The sequence below is a fragment of the Galeopterus variegatus genome, unplaced genomic scaffold, assembly GCF_000696425.1.
Source record: "Galeopterus variegatus unplaced genomic scaffold, G_variegatus-3.0.2 Scaffold1225, whole genome shotgun sequence".
In the NCBI taxonomy this organism is placed as follows: Eukaryota; Metazoa; Chordata; class Mammalia; order Dermoptera; family Cynocephalidae; genus Galeopterus; species Galeopterus variegatus.
This window is the reverse complement of record NW_007727336.1, coordinates 73,232-96,238: the sequence shown is the minus strand read 5'-3', so window position 1 is coordinate 96,238 and position 23,007 is coordinate 73,232. Positions and strand designations below refer to the sequence as shown.

Genomic DNA, 23,007 nt, shown 5'->3' with positions numbered 1-23,007 from the left:
AGCAATAAGCCCAACTGCCCTGGTATCCATTTCTACTTGAACATCTCATAGGCACCTCAAACTCAATAGGTCTGAAATGGAAATAATTTCCTCTCCCTTCATCTCACAAACTTGGCATTCCCTAACTCAGGAACTAGCACTACTACCAACCCGATCACCTGGTCAGAAACTTGAGAGTCAGCCTGAAAATTTCACTAACCTTTACCACCATGCCTCCAAATCTACAAATTCTACTTCTTCTACTTCCTTTTTCTTTCCACGCACTTGCCTCTCCCCCTACTACTGGCCAACTTCCACTATAATTTTACATTTAGATTATTCCAATGGTTGTATAATTGGACTCCCTGTATTCACCTCCCTTTACCCTACTCCAATCCATTCTCCACTCTTTAGTCAGAGTGAGCTTTCTGAAACACTTACTTTATCAGTCCCTATCTTAGAATTTTCATTTGTTTATGAAATATTTATTGTATACTTATTCTTTGCAAGGCTCTGATCTAGGTACTGGGATACACAACAGACAAAACAACAGACAAAAACAAAACTCCCCACTTTTTAAAGTTTGAAACTCTTCAGCATGATATACAGGGCCCTGTGTAATCTGATTTAGGTTTATCTCTCCAGCCCTGTCACAAACTAAAATCATTTGCTCTTCCTCACATCACAGACTAGTTGCTATCTATACTATCTCCCTTCCCCATATACCATTCCCTGGCCAATTCTACTTTTCCTTAGTTGTCATCTCTTCTGGGAAATGTTTTCTGAATCCCACATGGTAAGATGAGGTATATTCTTTCAATATGTTCCAACAGCACTATGTCGTAGCTGCCATACCTTAACTACATCTGTCTCCTGACTAGATTCTGAAGCACTTACAGGTAAGAACCATAACTTACTAATAATTATATTGCTGGCACAAAGCACAGTACTTAGCACAATAGTGGTTGGTGATCAATATATTTCTCTTAAATACATAAAACAAGGGCAAACATATTAATCCTATGAAACAATACAGTATGGAGTGGACTGGGTACCTCCTTCACAGTGAATGCACATACCTGGGATTGCATATTACACTGTGGATACCATACAAATGGAATGCTACAGACCAGACTCTGCAATAGGACTACTGTCACAGAATAATTAGGAAATGTAGCTTTGTGCCTACCTTAGACTCCAATTATGTTATCTGGCTCTGATACTTGACCACCAAATTAACACTGTTGATACCTGATGTGATGCTAAAATTTATGGTAATACACACAGCTTGGTAGTAGACTATTGTCTATTTTGCATTTTTTTGTGTGTGGCTGGCCAGTACAGGGATCTGAACCCTTGACCCTGGTGTTATAACACTGTGCTCTAAGCAACTTTGCTAACCAGCTAGCCCTTAAATATTCTAATCAATGTAATCAACTCAATTAAGGCAACTTAATTGCAAAAGAACAGCAATTACTACCAAGACATTATGATTCTTAATTTTTAATCAAGTCAACAAGGCTGAACAATGAAAACCCTAACCTAAGTTTATTTATAAAACTGTTAAAAATAAACATAAAATAAGTTATATATTCCAACAAAAAATGAAGAAAGAATGATAGAAGTGGAATATCTCCATTTTGCAACACCTAATGTATTAAGGATCTAACACTGGGTGTCAATGGTTGCTAACACCACAAATAAAAAGGCAACCAGACATTACAAGGTTATATATGAAGTAATGTTCTCCCTTCTAAAAATCAGATTTGAATCTGATTAAGCAATCAGATCAGGGATGTCCAATAACACTTTTTACAATGATAGAAATGTTATATATCTGTGCTGTGTAATATGGTAGACAATAGCCACATGTAGCTATTGTGCACCTGAAATGTGGCTAGTATATACGAGGACTAAAGTTTCACTATTATGAAAATGAATTAAAATTAAAGATTTTTTAAAAAGAAAAAAAATTAAAATTTAAATGACTACGTGTGGCTAGTGGCTACCATATTGAACAAAGTAGCTCTAGATTTAACTACTGATATGCAGAAAACACAGAGGAAGGGGAGGAATGTTCAACTAACTATGGAAATGGAATCAGCAAAATCACAACAGAGGGAAACTCTACAGGACAAAAGATCCAGTTTCTTCAACAAATAAATATCAGTATAGTAATTACTGTGGTGTTGGGGAGGAAGAGGCATAATTAGGAAGTGAGATACAGTGGGCTTCTGAAATGGATACCAAGGTTCTTTATATGGGTGGTGGTTATAATGATATTTATCTTATAATTCATAAAACTGTATTTGTTTGCTGTTTTCTGTATTTGTTTGCTTCAACAATAGAACAGTTAAAATTTTAAAGATTTCTTTCTAAGGTAGTTAAATGAAAAGAAAACTTAACAATGTCAGAAAACTAGTTCTGGTGTCTACTTTGACACTATCTAGCTATGAGACCTCAGCTAAATGAGTTACTATCATGTGGGGCTTGTCAGCTCACCTATAAAATGAGACTGTTACACTTAAATAGCTTTATAAGGTTTTCTCCTTCTAAGGCCCTAAACACACATGTAATGGAAATTAACTGACATAATAACACTAAGGGGAAGTACTTAAATACATTTATCTAACTTAATGATGTGCAAATTGAGCATGAATATTTATATAAAAACAGATGTTTGAAGATTGAGAAACCCTTGAAAACAATTCACTCTCAATTTATTGTCACAGTTTAGTAAATCTGTGCAATTGCTACAGTGTTAATTTACTGCATTTTTTCTTCACCACAAAGGTAAATTTCAGCCTAGTCTGATTTGTTCTGAATTAGCATACTAAATTATGCTATTATCATTCCCATCAGAATAATGGTATACCTACTCATTACCATTATAAACTGATTCTTTTTCTAAAGTAAAATGGACATACTTTTCATTTTGTAGTTCCTGTATTTTCTTTAAATTTTCTCTGTTTTTTTCTTCAATTTCTTCTTTAAGTTCCTTTACCTGGGTTTTATAAAGTGTCTGCAAAATAATTGATAAGAAGAAATAAGTGCCTATGGTAAGTTAAAAAGTTTGGCAGTTTCTTATAAAGCTAAACAATTAACATAAGATTCTACTCCCAAGTATTTACCAATGACAAATGCAAATATATATCCACACACAGTCTGTTAAATGAATTTTCAATACAGCATTATTCACAGGAACTCCAAACTGGAAACAACCCAGATATCCATCAATACATGGGTTTAATACGTGGCGTATCTATACTACTCAGAAATAAAAAGGAACAAACTACTGATACATACAACATGAAACATCTAAAAAATATTTTGCTGAGTAATACTATGTAATGTTATAATAGATATTATATAAGTATTAATATTATTATATAATAATAATATATATACAATAAATATTATATAGCTATATAATAATATATATACTAAGTATATAGTATATAATAAATATAAGTAATATTATGCCGAGTAATAAAGAAACCAGGGGCAAAAGAGGACATACTGTGTGATTCCATGCATATGAAATTCTAGAATAGGTGAAAATAATCAATGGTAACAGAAAACAAATCAGTTGTTGCCTGCAGATAGAGGTGACTGGGGAAGATTGACTGCAAAGGGCCACAAGGGAAATTTCTGTGGTGAAGAAAATGTTTTACATGTTGGTTATGGTGGTGATCACAAGGGTGTACACATTTGTCAAAACTTATTGACCTATACACTTAAAATGAGTACAGTTTACTATATAGAAATCATACCGTAATAAAGTATGTTACAAATTATATTTATTTGGGAAAATATTACATAGAAACTTAGCAAGTACTACTAATTTAAAAGTCAGATCAATTCTTGAAGTGAATAATTTTTTAAAAAACACTTCTCTTCTGGGTGGTTGAGACAGAATGGATGGTTAAGAGATAGGTAGAAGAAATATCCACAAATAAGATTTATCAAATGTTTCATTAACATACCAATAATACACTCATTACAGAACAACGATCTTTACAAAATTCACTAGGCTTTTGCCGACTCTGTCAACAAATATTTAACAGATCAGACCCATATTGGGTTAGGTGCTGGAGGTACAGAGTAAACTTCTAGCTCTGATGTCTATTTTTTTTTTTTAACTACCCATTTTTGTCTAAAAAATAAGGAGAAGGGGGAAAAAAATACCAAGGGCCAGCAAATAGCTGTGAAGAACTACTTTTATACCACAAACTTAATTATCCCTCTAAGAAATAGCATTTCTCTAGGGGAAAAATACATAAACATCTATTGGAACGCATATGAAGGAAGAATGAGGGCTTGCTCTAGTTTAGTGTTTGTAATTTCTAAAGTTAAACAATCCATTTTGCCTTCAGGAACCAGATTCTCATCTCTGACTTCAAATACTGATAAAAAGAAAAATAATCTGATTAGAAAGCCCAGATTAAAGACAAATCTAAAATTTGGTTTAAAACAGCTTATCAAACTGAATAACAACTAAGCTAATCCTCTAAAGCAATGGAATAAATCAGAACTCAGAGACAGAGTCAGGTTTTGTATTATTTTCTAGAGGCAAAATCAAGAATCCATAGGAACCATCACAATTCATTTGACATCCATCCAAAAGTCTGGGTGATTACTCTGGGAAAGCATACAGACAGGAAAGTGTACAGGATACTACAGACAACTTTGCAGAAGTGAGTAGTATGCACCTTGAATAATTAAGGTTATCTGCACTCAGGAATAGATTTTTTTTTTTGTCCTTTTTGAGACCGGCCACACTGTGCTGGCTGAGCGCTGTGAGCACACCGGTCATCCCTATATAGGATCCGAACCCGCGGCGGGAGTGATGCTGCGCTCCCAGCGCCACACTCTCCCGAGTGCACCACAGGCTCGGCCCTCAGGAATAGATTTTCAACAATACTAAAATTTTTTTTTTTTTTTTTTTTTGTCTTTTTTTGTCTTTTTCCGGGCGTTGCTCCCGCGCCTCGCTCAGCCAGTGAGCGGGAACCGGTCTGTACGTGGGATCCGAACCCTCGGGCGGGAGCGCCGCCGCGCTTCCCAAGCGGCGCACTATCCAGTGCGCCACCGGGCCGGCCCTAATACTAAATTTTTTTAAAATTTAAAAACATATTCCAATATTGGCCTAATAAACCAAGAAAGAAACAAACAAACAAAACAGAAAGTCACCATGTTTATTAGAAGATGAACAGAGTATGGCATCAACATAGCACGAAGCCCTAAATTATGTGAAAATTCTATACAGCTCTAATGGTGTTCAAATTCTTTACTGCAGAAACCATTACTTCCAATATTGTTCACACTTGGTTTCTAGGGCATGTTCACGAGTGTAACCCGAACTCCATGCACTTAATTGCACTGATTAAGGTGTGTAGGGCAGGTGGCTGCCAAGGGAGCAGCTTGATAAACGTTAAGTTGAAATGAAATGGTAGAGCTCAAGTTTGGCAACCAAAAGAAACAAAAAATACAGAGACTCTAATAAAACCTCAAAACATTAGTTGTAAAGGCTCATCAACAGTAGTAGTGAAAATAAGTTGGTCTGCAGCAAATAAGAGTTAGAATTGTTATCTATAGGGAAAAAGCCAAACAGATGCATAAAGTACATATACAGCTAAAACAGGAAAAAGCTCTTAATCATTAGCTATACCTATAGTCAAAGGTCACTGTAATGTGTATACATGAACTAAACATGATAATACTGGCACTTAAAACCACCTGAACTTGCTATTAGGCAAACAGAATCCTTAACAAAGTCTTCTATTTATAGCTCTACTTTGGTGGCAATTCTAGAAATTTTGCACAAAAATGGTCATTTCCTCACAACATTTACAGATTATGAACTCAGATTCAGAAATGAAATGTAGAGATGGGGATGAAAAGGGAGAAACCCTCTTCATAGCCATTTGAAAAAGGATCACAGTTTGCATAAAAGAATCTAAATACCTTGTTTTAAGTCAGGCTTTGAAACAGTCTGTATGTGAAAAATGATTCTCACTTACCGAGAAATATTGCTCAGCTTCAAGCTGATCTTGTAGCTCCCGCATCTGACCTTCATTTCCTCTGTATTGCCTTCAGATAAAAAGAAAACAGTAAACTAATGCTCCTATTTATACTAGACTTTTATTTCTGGTTTGTTAAAGTTGCTAAAATAAAAATGGTTTATTAAAATAAATTTTGTTGAAAAAGACAAAAATAAATAAATAAATAAAATAAAATAAAATAAATTTTGTTTTTAAAAAACATACTTGGAGGCCGAGCCCGTGGTGCACTTGGGAGAGTGCGGTGCTGGGAGTGCAGCAGCACTCCCGCAGCGGGTTTTGATCCCATATAGGAATGGCTGGTGTGCTCACAGCGCTCACTGGCTGAGCGCAGTGGGGCTGGTCTCAAAAAGGACAAAAAAAAAAACATACTTGGGCCGAGCCTGTGGCGGACTCGGGAGAGTGCAGCACTGGGAGCGTAGCGACGCTCCCGCCGCGGGTTTGGATCCTATATAGGACTGGCCGGTGTGTGTGCGTGCTGGCTGAGCGTGGTGTGGGCGACACCACACCAGGGGTTGCGTTCCCCTTACCGGTCACGAAAAAGACAAAAAGAAAAAAAAATACTTCATTATATAGTATTGCTTTACTAATTTGGTCAGGTTACACTGTCTGCCTCTTTCTCCTTGTAAGATGATGCTATGCAAAGTAGAGGAAACCCTTTTCTACTAAAGTTCACTTTCAGGAGAACATTAAGTATAGATCTATTCGAACTGCAAAAATAAAATTGATAGTTTTTCTGGTAAATTTTTGTAAGTAAAGCAAGTCTTAGGATACATTTTAAATGCCTTGTAGTAAGTAAACTATTAAAAACAGGGGCCACGAAAATATTTAATAAGCAATAATTCTGTACTATATATTATGGCCAATTAAGCACAAGAATGGGGGTGGTAAAAATGAACAATCGGGTAAATAAGTAGGGAAAGCAAGAACAATAAACTGACAAAGGAGCAAGAACACAGATAAAGAGACAACTACATGCATATAATACGCACATAAACACAACTCACACAGACAGGAACAGACTCAAAAAGACAGAAACGTGCAACCCAAAGACACAGAACTTCAAAGATTAATAATTTTATCCGCAGCGACTAGGATTTCATATTAGTTAGTAATAGTTTCGTATTTTTAGTATTTAACAAGGCATGTAGTTGATAGAAAAAGTATACAATAAATATCTGTTTAATGTTGAGTGAAAGTTTTTAGTAGACGAAAAATGTAAAACATGTAACTTGATGAAAATAGTAGCTCTAAAAGGGGAAAAGAATTTCACCAATACAAATCCAACTAAATAAAAAATAATTTTATCCAAGAACCAATGTGTTGTAAATGAAGCTGGCAAGTAAAGATATTATGAAGTAACTTCAGAGGATATAAAAATGCATGACTTGGCATAAGACCTATCCATCTTTGATATTAAATTTTTGAAGCATGTCCTTATACAAATTTTGAAAGCAATACTAACACCTTGCTTTGTCTCTACTTAAGTAAGCAAGGATATTAAATCTCAAGATAAATAAAAAAAGAAAAAAGACAATTTGCATTCTGAGATAAAGAAACAAAATGAACAAATAAACAAAACCCCCCACAATATCAACAAGTCTAATTTTAGTCTCTAAAATGAAGAAACCATGAATATTTTCTATAAGGTAATGACTTTTGTGTATATGAAAATCGTATGGGAATATTGTGATTCTTCCTTTATAAAGACTTACTGTAAAATCAGCAGCTTAAGAATCTCCTTTTTCCCCTCCTTTAAATACCAATAGTTTTTATTTAGTGAGTCTGTTCTTCCAAAGCCTGAACTTCCTTGCAAACCTTCTTTGTAAGTAAACTCTTTTATTTCTAAAAGCTTTTTTCTGTCTTGCTTTCACAAACTCTAAGTACATAATCCATACACACATAAAACATCAAACACATAAGCCAATGCTGAACACTAAAAAGAAAGAAATCACATTATTTTCAAGACTTACTTCGTAAGCTGAGCTAACTCAAATTCTAATAATCTCTTTGCTTCCAATAAAGTATTTATCTCCTGTTTCATCTGCTTTTCTAAACCTTTTAAATTGTCTGCCTCAAATGCTTGAGTCTTCAATTCATTTTGTAACAAGAGTCGTTTATTTGATTCCTGTTCCAGTTGCAGAGTTAGATTCTTAACCTACGAATGAGAAAAATAATTGAAATATTAAATCTCTTTAATAATTTATTAGACATTATTTGAAATAATACTAATCAAATCTCAAGTATATTATAATTCCTCATACTAATAGAAAATATCAGTATTCTAGAGTCTCCATTGTTTTATGTATTTATTATTACTGATTTACTATAAAGTCAAATTAATTCCCAAATTTCAGAGGTGATCTTGTGGGGGGAAAATCTGTTTTCTTTTTTTTTTTTTCATGACTTGAAATAAGCCAGGCACAGAAAGAGAACTACTGCATGTTCTCATCTATTTGTGGGAGCTAACAAAAATAAATAAATATACAAACAAATGGGAGGGGGAGAAAAGAAGACACAACAATCATAATTCCTTGAACTGGTTAAGACAAGTGAACAGATATGATGCTGATGGAGTGGGAAGGGAGGGAGGAAAAGGAGTAATTGGTGAAGGGACACAAAAATCAACTACATTGTATATTGACAAATTAAAATTTTAAAAAAACCTTTTTTTTTTTGTCTTTTTGTCTTTTTTCGTGACCGGCAACGGATCGCAACCCTCAGTGTCGCGCCCGTACCGGACCGGGACCAGCAACGGGATCGCAACCCTCGGTGTTGCTCCCGCACCTTGCTCAGCCAGTGAGCGGCCAGTCTGTATGTGGGATCCGAACCCTCGGCGGGAGCGCCGCCGCGCTTCCCAAGCGGCGCACTGTAGGAGTGCGCCACCGGGCCAGCCCCAAAATCTGTTCTTTCTAACACAACAAGCATGAATATTTTGGAGCACGAAGTGAAAATAAATGCCACTTTTGGGGGCACATTCATTCCAAAGAGGTATTAAAATTTACCTCTTCATTCATAAATATTTATGTGCTCTAGTTGACAACTCTCTAAAGCTTACAAAACAAATTGAACGTATATTCCATTAAATTAAAAAATATTGATAAAGTACTTATTAGGTATTGGGATCAATGAACTCAAGATGTTTACAGGGGTTTACAATGTCCTTCATGATCTGCTCTGTGTACTCCTCTAGTCCTATCATTAGCCATTCTCTACAATTCAATCATATTCTTCAGATCCTCAAATGTAACAAACTCTCCCTCATTTCACAGTTCTTGCACGTTATTTCTTGTTTTTCCCTCTTCATTTTTTCACTCTTCAGCTCTCAATTTAAATGTCATACCTTTAGCAAGGCCTCCCTTAATTCCCAGGTGTGATTAGTCGTATACCCCTATAGCATTGTGTAGTTCCTTTTTAATTATTTGTCATGCTTGTAACTACTATTTTAATATCTGTCTTTCCCTCTGGGTTGTAAGTTCTAAATAAGTCAAGACTATACCTATCTTATTTACGTGAGAAACCCTAACTCCTAGCACAGCACTAGGCAAATAACAGGTAGTCAAAAATTATGTTTTTAAAATGACCGAATATTATCTTTCAAATTTTCAACATACATTCTTCCTGCATGCTGGCTCCTATAGGTATCTCTAATCTCTCCTCTTTCTAGTCAATTCTATATGCCACTACCAGATTAATTTTCCTAAAAGAGTGTTTTCATCTGTAGCACCCGTGAAAGTTTTAAGAATTTTAATACTTTGCCTCCCAAGCTTCTCCCATGACTACTCAACATGCCTCTTCTTCTCTGGTCAGATCAAGTTCCTTTTGTCCCTTCTCTACTCATCTTCTTATCCACTCAGTTTTCTTTTATCCATATCTTTACTGATAGTGTTCCCCCTACCAACTCCAGCTCTGACTCTCAAACTATCACCTTTTGAGGTCTTACACAACCTCTAAAATCTAGGTAATATCCTACCTCTTTTTGTGAAGGCTTTCCTACTTGCACTCTTAGAATATAAAGTCATTTTATCTATTTATTAACTGCTCTATGAATGTGCATCCTGTGCTTTCCATAATCTAAGCCAGTTAAGACTGCAGCTTAACACTTTTTTCCAAAAATTAAGAGTAATGCTCCTATTTAAAGGTATAGGATAACAGGATTCCTTTTAATAAAGAGAGGGTTTTCTGTTTTTGTTTTGTTTTTAAAAGCAGACGGTCAGTTTCCTCAGGGGAGGAGCTATAACATTTCAGTATAGTTACCAACATAGCACAAAACAGTATAGACCCTACAGAGTGAATGTTTAGTAACTATTTGAAGATGAAAAAAGTCTATGTCCTAGGATGACCATATAGCAGTAAACACAGATACACATGGGTTATTTCATTCAAATCTCTTCCATAGTGTTTAAATTATAGATAATGATTCTCACTTATGATTGCTTCTCTTTTAAAAAATGAACAACATCAGTACTATTTTTCTTACTTCATCCTCCATCCTTTCTTTATTTTCAGTCAAATGCTCCAGCTTCTGCTGAGATTGTTTTAGATCAACATCTAGCATAGAACATTGTTTTTCAATCTGAACAACCCTATTTTCAGCCTTCTCTCGAGCTTCTCTCTCTTCCTTTAGCTTTTTTTCCATCTCTGTGAAAGTGAAAAGTTACAAACATACCTTTAATGAAAGAATACTTTAATACATTTCACTTTACATGGGCTGCAACTTGGTTTTAAATGTCTCTATTATTTTTATCCTGGGACTCTAATAGAACTCTTAATTATAGAAATTCTAACATTATTTGAATTATTTGTACAGCTGGAATCTCTAAAGGAAGGGAGTTATAAAATATAATAAAGGAATAAAATAAAACCTTCTAAATCCAGTCCTTGCTAAATAATTTGAGAGATTATTTGGTACTATCTTCAGACCAGAAGGTGAAGAGTATAGTTGGAAAGAGAGTGGAGTAACAAAGGAGAAAAACAGAGGAAGGTCAGAAAAAAAAGACATAGGTCAGTAAAAGCAGAAAAATAAGGTTGCAGTTATTAACCTATACCTTGCGTTATTCCAGAACATTTTCAAAAGGCTTAAGGCTATGATAGGAACTCTAATTTATACAACTCAGATGAACAAGATTCCTAGTAGGATAACACCTCTTTTAATATTGCCAGAAGATATTAGTCTACACTGAGGCTCCTCTTTTGAGATACGGTAACTAAGGTTCTGAGAGGTTAACTTTTCCATGGTCATGCTACTAGTAAGTTGCACCATTAGGATTCAAACTTAATAAGTCTGCTTTACCAATCTCAGAGAATGCCCTGTAGGTGACAAAATATAAACCATTTTAATGGAACATCATCATCTTTCACCTCAAACTTACAAACTTCAGTGTACCAATACAATCATCACCTCTTAATTCTCTCTAATCAAACACAAATCTATCTACTTATGTTCTGACTTCTGATACCTCTTTCCTGAGCTCCAAACTTATATGCTTATTTAACATCTCCACCTAGATATCTAATAAGGGATGGAAAAAAACAGTGGTAATGAGTAAGGATCACAGGCTGCTGCAATGATTTGTCTATTTGTTTTTAGGATGGGAGAGACTTATACATGTTTACAACAAGAAAGAAGCCAGTGGAGCAGAAAAGGTTAAGAATAAAGAAGAGAAAAAGGAATAAAAAGTTAGGATGAGATAAAGGAGAATGGATCTGAATACAGCTAGAACATATTAACCAGGACAGGAAGAGAATCACCCTCCTCTAAGACATGTTTACAACAAGAAAGAAGCCAGTGGAGCAGAAAAGGTTAAGAATAAAGAAGAGAAAAAGAAATAAAAAGTTAGGATGAGATAAAGGAGAATGGATCTGAATACAGCTAGAACATATTAACCAGGACAGGAAGAGAATCACCCTCCTCTAAGACGAGAGGAAAGATAATGAAGATGGGCAAAAAGGATAGGACAGATAAGTAAGAGAACTAGATTTTAAGGAGTTCACATTTATGCTTTCATTATTTCTTTGTGAAATGTGAGAAAAGTTCACCAAAACTGAAGTGATAAAGAAATGGCATAAGAAACTTGAGAAGATACATGAGAGTCTGAAAGAAGAAACCAATGAGTGATATGCAAGGGTACTTCAAAAAGTTTATGGAAAGACTTGTATTATCTTTTAATTTCATTTTTCCATGAACTTTTTGAATTACCCTCGTATAAAAAAACTGTCAGCTCCACTCAGTTTAGAGATAATACATTTGACTAACACCCACCTAAAGTACTATTTGAAGTGAGGAGAGCAGATTGGTCTGAACTAGAATTGTGTTTGGAAGCATAATAAAGGGGAAATACAATGGAATAAGAAATTTGAGTGTACAAAGCAAGATGAATTAACAGGTAATGAGGTCTAGGTGGATCAGGAAGAAAATCAAGGAAGGGGCTGAAAAACAGAGAAAAGAGAATCCACTAACTTTTATAGGGAGTAGAAGGTAGTAGAATGAGGCAACTAGAAGGTGAAATTGTGATTTAACGAAATGGAAGGTATAAAAAAAGAAAAAAAAAGACATCCGTTTCCTGGATTATAATTTCTATGAGTTATACTACTATAAAATAAAGTTTTGATCAAAACCAAAACTTTGTAGGTCTTATTTAAAACTAATCTTGTAGAAAATATTAAAACTTATACTTACCACACATTGCAACAGACTTTGCCTCCTCAATTGACTGATGTTTGTCAGTTAAACGAGCTTTGGTTACTTTGTGTTCATTTACCTCTTGCTCTAATCGTTGTTGTAAAGATTTAAGCTTGTAGTTTAAATCTATCTCTAAATTATTCTTTTCCTGTAAAATGGGAATGAGAGTCATGTAATACACTGTGCAAAAGGCACATTATTAAATCTTACATTATTCAATATCTCACAAGAGACATATGTCTTGCTTTTAAAATCACAATAAACACATATAATTAAATGCAGAATATCACCTTTTCTTTACCACCCCTCCCCCCCTTCCCATTTGATCATTAACCATGACTGATGGCAGAGCTTGTGGTTATGTTCAGGACAGCTCATCGCTAGGATCGAAAATGAATAAGACAATTCTTCAGTTTATTTTCTAATTTTTGCTACCACTTAAAAAAAATACTAATTATCACTGTTTACATTTACATCTAAACCCACATTTACTTTGCTTTGACAAAAGGATAAGAAGTGTCCCATGGCAAGTCACTAATATGGGAAGAGAGAACAAGTCAATGTATTCCATTTCTGTTTGACTACTTCTAACTCTTCCTTCTTTTATCCTATTTCCACATTTACACCAGCTGGGCTGTCAAAAAACTATTCTAATTTTCACGAAGCATGTCCCAAGGACATGATAAATAGTGGCTTTTCTGATAAATTATCTGAAGTTCTACTGAACCTCCAACATTTATAAGAGAGGCACTGAAAAAGTGAGAGCTAGATCTGTATACTATCTATTTAATCCTTTTCTTAACAAGGTACGGAACAGAGGGTAACCAATGAAACTTTGGATTATTAAGAAAATTCTAAGTGCAATGGCCAATCACTTTATGTTCTTTTCTACTTTGCTAACTCTTACCAACAAAATGGAACAAGCATGCATAGTCCCCTATATACTGATCCTTCGTTTTCCTTCTTCATAAGGCTAGCAAGGATCAGTACCTTCATTTTAGCCATATACAAAGAAAATAGGGGAAAAATTCTTTAAGAAAAGGTATTTCCAAACCAAAGCAATTTGTAATAATCTGCCAACATCTAACATCTAACTTTCCAGGGTAAAAATAAACAAAACAGAATAACAAAACCCCAAATAAGACACGCATACATCCCCTCATAACCGATCAACCAAATGTAAAACATAAAAACGTTTAGAAATGTAACTATATAAACATTAGGAATGTTTTACAATACCCTAATAAAACCACCTTACAATCTCTGATAACCAGTAAATGCTATCCCATAATTGGTACATGTTAGATCATTTACCTTTTCTGAGTGATTAAGCATGTCTTGAGCCTCTTTTCTTTCTCCTTCCACTCTTTCAAGATTATGTTTGAGATGCTTCACCTCCTCTTGTAAAGATGTAATTCGAGCTATCAAGTGAGGAAAAAGTTCAAGTCCACAGTCATTGAAAAAAAAATCTTTTTGTTCAGTGTGACCATTAAAATCAAAAAACCAAAACAAAATGTATTAAATTTCCTGATCACATAGAATTTATTAAGTGTTTCCTGGCAGCATACACAATAAACACAATATACAATAATACGAATGTTATCTCTAATTGGATATCACCTAATGCATATTCCTTACTTTATAAGTACTCAAAATGATGAAGCCTGAGCTTGGGCTAGAAATCAGATCCAAGTCCTTAGTAAGTGTTCTTTTCTATCATGTTAAAGGTGAGACACTTCAGTTAATTAAGGAAAGTATTTATTAGGTGCCATACACCAGATTCTCTGCAGTGTTTAGTAAAATTATTTTTAAACTTAATGGAGCCAAAGTCCATTTTTATAGTAAAGTGAATTTTTAAAAATTCAAGTTCTCTAATAAAGCTTAGTTTTAACTTACCCAAGGCTCATGCCATTCAATGTTAGCAACTCATATATTTAGTAACTGTCTCTTCATTAAAACATTCATTAATCTTATAGGTTTTAATGAATATGTATTTAGCAAACACAAATTTATAGAATATAACTTAAATGAATATAATTATATTGTCTAGTTCATAAGCAATAATCTATATTCATATTTTGTGATTCAAAGTGGCCTAGGATTTGATGAAGGACCCTGAAGGACCAGGAAAAATTTGGTACTACTCAAAGTACAGTTTTATGTACCGTATTTACCTAAGCTTCAAATGTACTCTACCTGCCTCCCATATTTTAGTGTTTGTAAAGTGGTTCTTTAATGAACAAATGAATATTAAATCTTTGGCACTGATAATGCTTGTCTGCTAGGTCATTTTAGAATCTAGAGAACAATGAAATAAATAATTTACACTCACCTGTGATAATGATATTATGTTTGTGCTGGAGTGTGGTCATGTAGGAGAAAGAAATGTTAGCCAGTTTCTTTCAAATGGTTGAGCAAAAAATACAAAGTGTGTGTGCGTGTGTGTGTGTGTGGAAAGAGAGAAAGCAAATGAGCCAAGATGTTCAAATGTTGAAGTACTATTTAAAAAAATGCTTCCTCCTATATTTATAATAAATACGTTTTAAAAACCTGTACAAAGATAGCAAATTCAGATTAAGCTTTGAATTTTTCACACAGAAGAAGCATATTACAAATCAATTCCTAAGAAGACAAGGTGATGAAAATATATGGGTTGAATCCATTAAAGATTCCTAACAACCATATGAAAAATACATTAAATAAAATACAATTTATTTTCCTCATTTATTCTACCTAAAAAGACATACTAGAAATAAACTATAACTTGTCTGTGCAATGTCCCAAAGCAAAGAAGCTTCATTAAAAAAATACACAAACATAGTGGAAGGAATAAGAACCAAGATATTAGATATCTTAACCTAAAGTGGATTAAGAAAATAAAGCTTTTAAAGCTAATAGGGATAATATTTTCATAATCTAATCAAAGATTTCTTCCATAGGCCACACTAAACATAGCACTAACCGTAAAAGAAAAAAACAAACTGCACTACATAGGAAAATATAAGAGCCAATAAACATATGAAAAATTGCTCAATCTTAGATGTAAGGGAAATGTCTACTAATCCACAAGGAAATACATTACACACCAACAGAACAGCTACATTAGGACTGACAATATTCAGTGAGGATGTGTGTTGTCTCTGATGAGGATGTGGAGTAACTAGAACTCTCATATACTGTGAGTGAAAGTAAACTGTGCAGCTACACCTTGAAATACCTGGAAGTATTTACTAAGTGTAAATATACATATATCCTCTGACCCTGCCACTCCTAGGTATACACCTAACAGGAAGCACATGTGTGATTACTATAAAAAATGTATAAGAAAGTTCATATCAGCACTATTCAAAATAGCCCCCAAATGGAAATAATTAGAATATCCATTCTCTACAGAATGATTGATAAATAAATCGCAGTGGTCATACATAGTAAATGGAATACTATGAATATAAGCAAGAAGAAAGAACAAGCTACTGCCATGTACAACAATAGATGAAACTCACAAACACAAGTGAAATAAACTAGAAACAAAGGAGTGTTTACTGCATGATTCCATTTATAAAAATTTTAAAAATAAGCAAAACTAATTTATGATGTTAGAACACAGGACAGCGATTATTTTGGGGGAAGGAGGATAGTGACTTAGAGGAAGCCCAAGCGACTTCTGGGCTGCTGGTCTTGTTCGGTTTCATGATCTGGATTCTTGTTATGTGGTTGTGTTCATGTTGTGAAAATTCTTACAGATGCATATGAGTATTTTTAGTTTACTGTATTTTAATATGTGCAATATGATAAGTTTCAGCAAAAAAAAACCCCACCTCACTTATATCTAATTACGTTAAAATCTCCAGGTAAAATATGAAATCTACAGAAAGGCATAAATGTGAGGCCCACCAACACCATACAAAAATAAAAAATAAGTGTATGGGTGAGATATAATAGGAAAATATATGTTAAGAAAAAAATCTCAAGGTCAGACACATTTACTATCACTTATAATATAAATTCTAATCTACCAAAAAGATATAGAAGTCATTAAAACCTTACACACCAAAAAACATTGCATTAAAAACATACAAAGCAGGGTTTTTGTGAAATACCCATAGCTAACATCATACTCAATGAACAATTCAAAAAGAAAATTTTTAAAATTTCATTTACAAGAGCATCCGGAATAATAAAATGCCTAGGAATAAATTTAACCCAGGAGGTGTAAGACTTATACACTAGAAACTAAAAAAATATTGTTAAAATAAGCTTAAAAGGCCTACATAAATGGAAATATATCCTGCATTCATAGATTGGAAGACTTAATATTAAGACAGAAATACTACCCAAAGCAATCTCCAGATTCAATGCAATTGCTATCAAAATTGCAAAAGTCTTTTTTGCAGAAACAGAAAAGCCAATCCTCAAATTCATATGTAATTGCAAAGAGCCTTGAATAGCTAAAACAGTACTGAAGAAGAATAACAAAGTTGGAAAGTGCTCAAATTTTCAGATATCAAAACTTGCTACAAAGCTACAGTGATCCAATCCTCAAATTCATATGTAATTGCAAAGAGCCTTGAATAGCTAAAACAGTACTGAAGAATAACAACAAAGTTGGAAAGTGCTCAAATTTTCAGATATCAAAACTTGCTACAAAGCTACAGTGACCGGGATTGCAACCCTCGGTGTCGTGGCAACGGGATCGCAACCCTCGGTGTTGCACCCGCACCACGCTCAGCCAGTGAGCGGGAACGGTCTCCACATGGGATCCAAACCCTCGGCGGGAGCGCCGCCACACTCCCAAGCAGTGTACTCTCCAGTGCGCCACCGGGCCGGCCCTCAAAAAGATTTTAAGTAAAAAAACCTACACAATTTTCAAATGCCCATTTAACAGTTAAAAAACAAACCAAAAATGCATTATAAATTAAGCCAGAAAAAAATTATTTAAAAAAATCCAAAAAGTAGAAACCTTGTAATAGTTCCAGATCATAATACAAAAAATTAGAAACTACAATAAAAAATAATTATTTCCTACCTTTGTCCATTAAAATGACTTACAAATATTGACAAACCCAATACAAGTGAGTACCCACAGCACCCAGACTATAGTTCCTAAATGTCACATGCCAGAAAAAGGAACTAGAGTTCCTTGAAAAACGGGTAATGCCAGGTCTCAGACAGAAATTGATCCTGTAAAATCTACGCACACCAAAAAGCAAGGATGCTATCTATCTATCCAAGGCTACTAGCTTAGTGTCTAAACTTGAAGACATTCCCACTAGCCTCAAGTGAACATCAATAAAAAAACTGCAATGAATTAACAAACATTAAATATATTAAAATTAATGAGTTCATGAATATATTTTTAAAATTCACTGGTCACATTTGGAGAATGCTGGGGAAATAACTCACTGTTCTGAAAACTGACACAAGAAAGAATCAAGAATTTAACCTGACTCTTTTATAAGCTGCATCTTAAGGTAACAATATAATTGATGAGAAAAAAATTTTCTTTATAGTAGTATTCTAGTTAATGAATGAAGGAGACATGATAAAAATAGATGATCATTACTGCAAACTCCTAAAGAAAAAAATCTAGGCAATGTTCATAAATGGCTGCTAACATCACAAAAAAAGACAGCCAGACTTTATGTACCTCCTGGTGCCTAAATAATACTACTTACAAGTATTCTTACAAAAGGCCTACCTGAAATAGATCAAACTTCTAGACCTAACTCAGTTTAAAGTACTGCAGGGGATAGAGCAACACGTTAAATGACACCAGCAGATGAAATGAGCAAAATTCAGAATAAGATAACCACAGGATAAAAAACTTGGTTTCTTCAACCACGCAATAACAAATACAAAGAACAAAAAAGAGTGAAGTAGCATATAGGTTAAAAGAGTCCTTATCTTTAAGAGATATTAAAATATTTATAAATTAAATAATGCCTGATATTTGATTCAAAATAATTCAGCGTCAAAGTATTGGGAAGGTGGAGATAGATAATGAAACAGGAAGCTGGATGATGGGTACATAGGGGGATCATTATAGTATTCTAATTTGGTATATGTCTGAAATTTTCTAAAATAGAAGTTACAGAAACGAACCACACAATAATTTTAAAAAGACTTTTAAAAATGTTTAATTTTTTGAATTTATTTTTTTTCATTGTACATGTTTGTGGGGGTACAGTTCGTTGTTTCAATATATGCATGTATTAGATAATGATCTAATCAGAATAGTTAGCATATCTATCATCTAAACAAAAAAAATTTTGTGTGTGTATTTTTTTTTGGCAGCTGGCCAGTATGGGGATCCAAACCTTTGACCTTGGTATTAGAAATGGTTAATTTTGAAAATTTGTCTTTTTGCATTTCAATCTAAAGAATCATAAACTTACTAGATGGAAAGTTTATCATTTCAATTAGAATTTTCTTTCCTCCATGACATTTTGATCTTTGCCCATTCATTTTTGTTAAGCCTCTATGGCCTGACTTTTGGAAGCTTACCTTCTCTATAATGTACGTTACTGATACAGGCATTGGCAATTCAGACCCTCAGACTGTTTCTGTACAGACCTGAAGCTAAGAATTTTTTAAAGAGTTATAAAAAGTAAAAAAGAATATCTAACAGAGTGGGCTGCAAAGCCTAAAATATTTACTATTTAATTATATGTGGGAAATTATTTCTCATACTTAATGAAGAAGATTCCGTCCACTAGTTTACATAGAGGACATTCAATTAGGGAATAACAATTAGGACTCTGCTAAAAGTCCAACATCCCACAATAAAAGAAATTTATACTTGAGGATCTGAAAGTTCTTAAGGACCATAAAGGATTAATGTAAAAAGTATTATTATTTTTTTACCACATGCACCTTTATATGTACATTGAAGCTCACATAAGTTGTGTGCATTTTTTTAGTGTGCATGAGCTTTGATTCACATTTAAGTTTAAAAAAAAACAAAAGAAGCACTGAAACATGACAAAACGATTAACAATATTTCATGCTATAAATTTTCCTTAACTAACTGATGTCTAAAAAACAGATTCAGTTAAAAACCACTGTTGATTAGCACATGGATAATGGTCTCTGCCTTGGATATAAGCAGTTCAAAGCTCAGTCACATAAAGATCACAGACTTAAAAGAATTTTAGAATTAGAAGAATTTATAGAGGTAAACTACTCTAATCTCCTTGGTTTACAGATAAAGAAAGAAGATGAAGAGACTTTCACACAGCTAATAAGCTACATAAAAGGGCCTAAAAAAGCAATTTAAGGAAGTCAAGTATGAGGCTTTCCTAATATTTATAAAGAGGTTACTTTCTTGGTTATATTCAGATCTATTTTAAGCCTGGTCCCTGAGAAATAAGATTGCACAACACTCCTCAGCTAAGGACCAATGGGAGATCCTAATTTCCACTTCCACAGTCACAAAAACTGACCTTGACCTCTCTCCACAGAATTATAGCTAATCATCAAGCCCCATGAGACCCCCAAACTATGTTCCCATTTGTTACTAAAGTTAAAGTGTCCCCTCCCCCTCATTTTTTCATGAGAGATCTGGCAACTTGCATACATATCTGTTTTGATTAGGTAGCACGAATGCTGTTCCTAATAGGAATAGAAAATAGAAAAATATGTGAAGTGGGCAAAGCCAGGCATCTTTTTGAAAACAAACTGAATTTTACTAACATTTTAAAATTGTTCCTTTGTTCACTGTTAGTTATACTCAATCTTTTGCCTTTTAGATTCACAAGGATGGCTGTATCATTAGTCTTAAACTTCCCAAGTATCTAATTCTTTGTAATGGGATTCTATTTCTACAATTGAGTTTCTACCTTTAATGCATGAGGAATTACCAGGTTTTAAAAGTGATTATTCTTTTTGCCTGGATTAGTCTCACTTTGATAATAAGACCTTTATGAAATACACAAGTTTTTAAATTAAGTTTTCAGTTAACTTGGCTGTAAAATCGGAAAATATCTACATTACCTACCTCACAGGGGTGCCTGTGAGAGTGAAGAAATTACAATGTGATACAAATGTAGGCATTATCCTGAAAGAGAAAGAACGCTAACAATTTCTGGTTTCACCAAAGTCATTTTCTTTATGAGGGTAATATGAGCAAAAATATATTAACCTTTTACTTAAAAATGGTTAAGATGGTAAATTTTATGTTATGAGTTTTTTATCACAATAAAAAAATTTTAAAAATTAGCTTCTATTAACAGATGAATGGATAAACAAAATGTGGTATATACAGACAATATAATTTATTCAGCCTTAAAAAGAAAAGGAATTCTGATATGTGCTAGAACATGGATAACCTTGAAGACATTACGCTAAGTGAAATTAAGACAAAAGGACAAATATCATGTAATTCCAATTATACGAGGAACCTAGAGGAGTTAAGTTCACAGTAGAATGGTTGGGTGGGGGGGAAGAGAACGGAGTTAGGTTTAATAGATACAGAGTTTCAGTTTGGGATGATGAAAAAGTCCTGGAGTTGGACAGTGGAGGTGGCTGCATAACAATGTGAATGTATTTAATGCCACTGAACTGTACACTTAAAAATGGTTAAAATGGTAAATTTCATGATACACATATTTTACCACAATAAGAAAAAAACATTACCTTGAAGGTCTCCAATCATCTCAGAATCATGACCTCTATCTCTTCGTTCAGCTTCTAATGCAGCTTGCAACTGATAATAGTCCTTATCTGTTTGTGACTTGGAATTCTCTAAAATTCTATTTCTCTCCTGTAATTCTCTGTTCAGGGACTCTAGTTGACTGATTGACTTGCTCATCTCTGTGTGACTCTTCCTTAATCTTACAGCTGTGTCTGATTCTGTCCTAAGTAAATCATTGGCTTCTTCTAGCTATTTAAAAAAGAGAGCAAGAAAACATGTTTTTGACCAAATATAATAAAACTTATTTTAATTAACTATAACTTTAAAAAAGGAACCTCATTTGAAAAACTTACCTGTTTCTGTAATTGTGCCAGCTTCTCATTAGCAAGTTGTGAATTCTGACTTACTTTCTTTAAGTCTTCCAACTGATCCTTTAATGTAGAAACTAGAAAATAAAAGATTAATATGTAGAAATTACAAAGATTTTTTAGAGGAAGTACATAAATCCCTTAAAAAAGATGACATTTAGTCTTAGGCTATAATAGTCTGCTACATTAGATCCACTTCCACTCCCAAAGCCAAATTCTGTCTTGGCAATACTTACATTTTAAGATCACCAAAAAGTGGAGCATCATTTTATAATAGAGTGTAAAACAGATTTGTTTCTACAGTTATAATATCTCAAATTATTTTATTACCTTAAGATCCACCTATTAGATAATATTATAAAGTTAGTTTTAATATTATTTATTTTTGAACAGTACAATTACTTCAATAGTTCAGTATTTTTAAAATGGTATAACATTCAAAAGGTATAACATTATACCAAATGGTAGTGTAGAATGAGTCCCCTTCCCTCCACATTGTCTCCCGGTCCCTCTGTGTCTCTCTCAACTGACTCTCCTGCCCAGCAACAACTATTACTAGCTCTTCCATATCCTTCCTAAGGTAGTCTATGTGTCAATACCCTAATGCATAGAAACAAACATATTACATACATGCGTTTTCACATGCATATCTACATATAAACACATACATATTTAATTTAAGCATATATAGACAAGCACTCTTGTTTAAAACCAATCTGTATTTACTTTGCCATTTTAAAAAAATGCTACAATGACTAGCTCATGAGGTGTCTTAGGATTGTGGCTTCACAAATATATTGTCGACACTAAATTTAAGGACAACCTCAAGGACAAAGACCTAAGGACAGTGTTAGAAATTCCAGTATTTCTCAAAAGTACTAACAATTTACCTTCATTTTCTACATTTCTCCTCTTCTCATTTTCCTGTTCAGCTTTTCTTTGGTACTCATTAATTCTATGCTGTAGCAACATTTTCTCCTTCTCAATTTGAGACACTGTCGATTCTAGATTTTTTCTTTGATTCCCCTGAAATTATAATGACAAAGTTACCATTACAATTAATACTCCTTGTCATTTATTCGAGGGAGTACTTTGTTCTTTAAAAAACCGAAACAAGGGGCTGGCCCGGTGGCGCACTGAATAGTGCGCCGCTTGGGAAGCGCGGCGGCGCTCCTGCCCGAGGGTTCGGATCCCACATACAGACCGGATCCCGCCCAATGGCCAAACGAACACAGGACACAACACAACCTGAGCGATACACCAAACGGAGTTCTAAACCGGAAGGTT

General features: G+C 34.1%; 1 protein-coding gene across 1 annotated transcript in view; it reads right to left on the bottom strand.

Moving 5' to 3' along the window:
* Positions 1-23,007, bottom strand: part of ROCK1 (Rho-associated, coiled-coil containing protein kinase 1) — a 96,230-nt gene that overhangs the window by 22,958 nt on the left and 50,265 nt on the right. The window contains exons 12-20 of the mRNA XM_008575709.1: positions 22,611-22,746; positions 21,706-21,797; positions 21,355-21,601; positions 14,035-14,141; positions 12,718-12,868; positions 10,519-10,679; positions 8,012-8,196; positions 6,000-6,069; positions 2,907-3,001 (exon numbers count right to left, since the gene is read on the bottom strand). Of these exons, the coding sequence (XP_008573931.1) occupies positions 2,907-3,001; positions 6,000-6,069; positions 8,012-8,196; positions 10,519-10,679; positions 12,718-12,868; positions 14,035-14,141; positions 21,355-21,601; positions 21,706-21,797; positions 22,611-22,746 (1,244 nt within the window). The remainder of the gene's footprint in view (positions 1-2,906; positions 3,002-5,999; positions 6,070-8,011; positions 8,197-10,518; positions 10,680-12,717; positions 12,869-14,034; positions 14,142-21,354; positions 21,602-21,705; positions 21,798-22,610; positions 22,747-23,007) is intronic.